Raw genomic sequence first — 5,498 nt, 5'->3', positions numbered from 1 at the left:
ACTTAACAAAGAGATTATTTTCACTTTACAGGATGTATTTGGAAATACGGGACAAACACCGATTTATTGATGATGAATGACATTTCAAGACAAACGGCCTTCAGTGGTGGAGGAGAAATTCTTTCAGTGAAACTCTAAGAAAAATATTTGTATGCCAATGTTCTCACTGGAGAGTACTGAAATATACACCACACTCGGAATTTCAACAGACAAAACAGAGAGACTAAGAGATTGAAGAACAAAATTTCTCCTCCACCTCTTCCGACCGCTTGGAAGTTGAGATTTCCAACAGATCACACGCAGTTGTGCTTTGATAATGTAGTAGATGGAAGTGGCGTTCTTACTGCAGTTATTATGAGTTTCCTAATCCTCCTTCGGACCAGTTTTTCGTTCATGAATGCCATCTATGAATTGTACCAGGATGACATCCTGGGTTCATCTGCTCATTGGTTTCAACGGTGTATCGACCAGGGTGATAGTGTTTTTTTTTATCGAGAACAAGGTTGCTCATTGATGTAATTTTCAGGTATTACCAAGAACATGTACAGATTAATTCATCATTAAATTTTCTAAAAACAATTGGTCCACGGGGTCTTGTGGAGAATCCTATCAGGTTCACATTCAGTTAAGATTAGATATAGCTCGCACATGTGGAGGAAAAAAACCGAGAACATTTCCATCATCTTCTAGTGAGCGTGAATTTGTGCCCTATGCGGCAGTAGTTCCTCCATGGAAGGGAAGACTGCTGCAGACTCGGTATGGGGCAGATTACTCATTTTCACGTATAAGTAATTATTCAGCGGTAAGCCAGACGTTAGATAGGAGCAAAAGACTAATTTCTAGATTAATAAGCGCCGCAGCCCGGCTCATGTGAACTATGCTTGACATCACCCGCCTGAATGACCACAAGACTTCAGTTGGATACCACAAGGTCTCAGCTCGTCCTAGTCAAATTTTGTGGTCGTCAAAGTAATCACGACATACCATAATCGATTGATCATCAACAACCCTGTAAGATAGACGTGATATACATCCCAGAAGAAAGGCAATTCAGTCCTAGTGAATCATGGTAGATACTCGTTGCAAGCGTGTTGCAGGAGCCTTTTTCATCAGTGAAGACAATCCAGCATCACCATGACATTCTAGGAGACAAATACTACGTAACCCACAGAGAATCTGTTAAACTCAGTGACAACTCCGCTTATGGACAGACCTGAAATGTAGCATAAGAGCGAATCCTGCGCCTACAACAAAGCACAAGAATTATAACCTTGCATCACTCTTCGAGAGTAATTGAAAAACACGGACAATACGAGATTGATCGTGAAGGTTGTATCTCGTTGGACAACAACTAAGTGTTGCAGTCACAAAACCGTAAGCTTGACAACATCTGAATACCAAGCATGTTGGATGAACTGCAAGGTCATATATAAGTGTCTTCTGACAGATGCCAAAGGAAACCTTGGCACCGTAAAAATCACTCATTCCTACAGAATTCTAGTACCCAACTAGTCATTGATGATATTGTAGTGTATGTACGTAACCCCATCGCTGTTATGGTTCGAAGTCGCAGGGCTATAAGCATCACGTCACTCTTCGGTGGCTTTCAAGAGCTTGACCTAACTAGCAAAGCCGGCTCAAGTAGATTTAGCCCCATAAGCATCTAGAAGACCACAACACACGACAATATATCCGCAGAGTCGGTGATACTTCTGGATGCACTACCCACAAGTCAGCCGATGCTTACTCAAATTGCTAGACTGCACCCTATCTACCCTAAATCAACCCTAAACCAGACTGCAGATGTATCACAATGCATACAACAATATATGTTGGGCAAGCACAATCCTGAGGACCTCAAGTATGTATTCGGCGCCGAAAGCGGCACACATGTGAAGATGGCTGTAGGGGTTGGAGGAGCTGGTTTTTATACAAGAGTGAATGGAATTACTATACCGAAGCATGTGTATAATGCTTATGGGAATTAATCTACATAAACGCTTTTCTCCTTGCCAGTGCATTATTTTACATTTGATTAACCTTTTTTACATACATTTTTTTATGGTTACATGCAAAATCAGTGATTTAATTTTTTAGAATTTTTTGCTACTGGATTATCAGTTATAGAAAGTTTGCCAAAAAAATTGAAAGCTTCAGGTGGTTTGCATAAGTCTAAACAATATTGATTTAAAAAAATTGACTTGTACATCTTACAGTAATGTAAATTCTTTGTGTATTCTATTGAGTGCAACATCACAAAAAAATTTGACAATCAAGTTCCAACATATTAAATCAAAAATATTTAGTGGTAGCAAATCATAACATACTAATATATAGAAAAAAATAGATTGATTTTATAGAAATGTACAAACCTTTAAATAAATAAAAAAACATTGAGTACAAATATGAATATAATATGATTTTTTTAATTAAAGGTAACATTAACCATAAAAAATTTTGAATGTTTTGTTTGCATATGCAAAACTATTGATTATGCATGAATTCCATGTATACAACTCTGCTTATAAGATTGCATTAATACTTAATTGAGTTAGATGGTACATATATATAATTTTTTTTCATGATATTTTTAGTTTGTTATTATGTTTTCAACAAACCATGGAGGTCCAGAAATGAGAATTGTGGGAAAGAATCAACAATTTTAATTTTTGAGAAGCTTTACATGAATTTGGTATTCATTTAAGCTTATCTTCGAAAATAAAATGCAATAATATTATTCAAAAAATTAAAGATGGATGAATAATTTTAAAATAAATATCTTGTGTGATTTTATAAATTTTGTTAATCTGTAAAAAGAAATGAAGACAAATTTTAAGATGATTTATGTGAAGACATTGCACACAACATAGCATTATTGAAGTTGCTAATTTCACAGCAATCCAAGTTTCTTTCTGTATCCATCAAATCGCCTTCAGTAGAAGAAGTATAACGCTAAAGAATAAATTTTTAAAAAATCACTCTGAAGAAATAATACACTACAAAACTGATGGTATGATGTGTAATAAATTTATATTGGAAAGTGGAGAACTTTGAGTGATGTTGATCTTCTGAGAACCCTAAAAAAGATTAAAAATTAGAAATTAAAAAAATCTAGACAAGCTACATGTAAGTTCGATTGAAAGATGATTCATATGCGTAGCTGCGTCAATTGTTCAATCCACACATTTGTCTTCCACCTTTGAATCAAACAACTACATGTGTAACAAAACTCAGAGGACTTGATGAACAAAACCTAGAACAATCCCCTTTTCTCTCGACTTTGTTGCAATCGGATCTTTTCCTCCTCAACTTGTGCAAGCATGGTTTCGAGCTCAGCCTCTGGAAGCTCCTCCAATCGTTTCTGTAGAACCAGTCAACCTCACCTTGAGACCTATTATTTACCCTCACAGACACTCATATGCGGCATCAACTCACTGATCAATTCATATAACTGCTCATCATCAAAGGCATCACAAATTTTAGTCACTGAGTGCAATCAAAGGAGTTACCTCCATCACTTTGTTCTCGTAATCCTTCAACTGTTTGGCATAGGTCATATCCTTATTCGACACCCGGAAAACGTAGCTTGAAATCCACCCAATTGTGAGACCCGCCACCATGATTATTTGCACAACGTTGCCAGCTCTCAGCGGATCCACTCCAAAAAACTGCACCCAACGTGATGATAAGGTATATGCATCCTCTGTATTGTCACCAGATCTTCCAGCAGCAGTAACGCATGACAGAATTGTAGAACTACTATGGCTTGCATGTTGTGAGAGGGAATGCACATTGCTTGAAATATAATACCTGCATAACATGCTTCTATGATGATAGTAGACCTGGAGGAGAAGGAAAGAGGATACCTCTAGACCATACTTGAGGCCAACGCCAAAAGCAGTGAGGCCGACTCCAATAAGTATCACATCCTTCCTGGTGTAACCAAATGGGATCTGCACTATGTGATATCAAGAGGTGAGCACATGACGAAGCGAGCACAAGTAGTTGGCCAGCAGGTCATAACATTGTTTACACGCTTATGAGCTTGAAACAGCGATCTCAAAACTCATAACTGTGATTATGACACAGAAAGTGCAACATGCCTAGGATTTTTCTGTTCCTTGTGCCTACAGATATGTTGCCAAACGTAGACAGACGGAGAAAGGCAGAAGAAACCACCAAATCTGATCCATGAGAAGATATTTTAGTTTTTCAGGCCTGTAAATTGAATGACGAATCGCCACAAGAATTAACCGTACTTTACCTTTTCGGGAGGGGATTCGTCCGAGGATGACTCGCACCGCGTGGACACAGCTCCACCATATGAACTAGAATTTCTTCTTCGGGTTTGCTTCAATGCTGGTGCAAGCGATGAGCCACCGAGGGATGAAGCACATGACAGACTCGCAGCTCTGGAGATTGACCTAGAAGAAGTCCTATGCCTGGAAGAGACGGGCCCAAGCTGCGAGCCAGCAGTGGATTCTACTCCATGGTGTGAAGATATCTGAGAAGCAGAAACTGCAGAGTACACTGGCAGACTGGTGTGAAAGACAGCAGCCATAGCCATTTCCTGCGCCGCTCCCAAAGAGCACAATAAAAAAAGAAAAAAAGATCAACCGCTAATTCACTAGCGCGACCCACGATTAAACAGCAAAATGAGCAAAACCCCTTCCCTGACTCCGAACCAAGACAATTCCCACAAAACGAATTCTTATGAAATTAACAACCACCGATACCAGCACACACCAATCACAGCCTCAATTTCCACTTGAGCCTCGCATCGAAAACCAAAAACCTCAATCCGAATCCAAAAAACAGCTTCCAATTCCGAAATACAATCCCCCCCCCCCCCAAAACCGCTAAATCTTTCTCCGAACTTGTTCGTGACCCTCGTCGGCCCACGTCCTCAAAACCCAACAAAAGACGAAAACCCACCTCTGCACAAACACTCGACTCGTACTGAATGCGTTGGCTGTAGCTTAAATGCGACAGCAAAACCAGAATTGGCGTGAAGGATGCGGATGAAGAGGAGCTCCGAGTGAGTGAGGATTGGCACAACCCCGCCGCGACTGTGTGCGTTGCGAGGAGAGGCTTGGACTGCCACACCCGCGGCCATGGGAGGCCCTCCGAACCCAACGGATGGACGAAAAAGCTACTGGTCCCATGGACGCGGATAGAATTCATCCACTTTCGTTCACCGTGGAGCACATTGCAATTTTATTTTCACATTCGTGGAGGGACATGAAGAGTGGCAAAGATGAGATTGGTGATTATTGAGCATTTGTGGGCAATGGTTACAACTTTGTGTACTTACGATTCATGACTTGAATATACGTTATTTTGCAAAAAAGTGCTCTTGTTGTCTTATTTGATGCAAGTTCTGAATGCAAGTCTTCTTTGTTTACTTATTTATTGTGCTCATTAGTATTATAAATGAGTATATAAGTCTGATGCAATTAAACCATAAAATATATGATAAGTAAAAAACATAAAATTAA

General features: G+C 39.5%; 1 protein-coding gene and 1 non-coding gene across 2 annotated transcripts; both read right to left on the bottom strand.

The window, feature by feature from the left end:
- Positions 1–806: 806 nt before the first annotated feature.
- LOC112283034 (small nucleolar RNA snR60/Z15/Z230/Z193/J17) lies at positions 807–900 on the bottom strand. Its single transcript, XR_002970013.1, has one exon. It is a non-coding gene; the product is annotated as a small nucleolar RNA snR60/Z15/Z230/Z193/J17 (small nucleolar RNA).
- A 2,113-nt stretch (positions 901–3,013) lies between these two features.
- LOC112282404 (uncharacterized) lies at positions 3,014–5,199 on the bottom strand. The gene is made up of 5 exons (XM_024519946.2): positions 4,936–5,199; positions 4,265–4,570; positions 3,867–3,953; positions 3,510–3,668; positions 3,014–3,361 (listed from the first exon to the last, which is right to left on the bottom strand). The coding sequence occupies exons 1-5, from the start codon at positions 5,182–5,184 to the stop codon at positions 3,254–3,256; spliced, it is 909 nt and encodes a 302-aa protein (XP_024375714.1). The 5' UTR covers positions 5,185–5,199; the 3' UTR covers positions 3,014–3,253.
- Between the last annotated feature and the right edge of the window lie 299 nt (positions 5,200–5,498).

Source organism: Physcomitrium patens, chromosome 5 (assembly GCF_059467195.1).
Source record: "Physcomitrium patens ecotype Gransden chromosome 5, ASM5946719v1, whole genome shotgun sequence".
NCBI lineage: Eukaryota > Viridiplantae > Streptophyta > Bryopsida > Funariales > Funariaceae > Physcomitrium > Physcomitrium patens.
The sequence above is the reverse complement of the archived record's forward strand: the minus strand, read 5'-3'. Positions and strand labels throughout refer to the sequence as shown.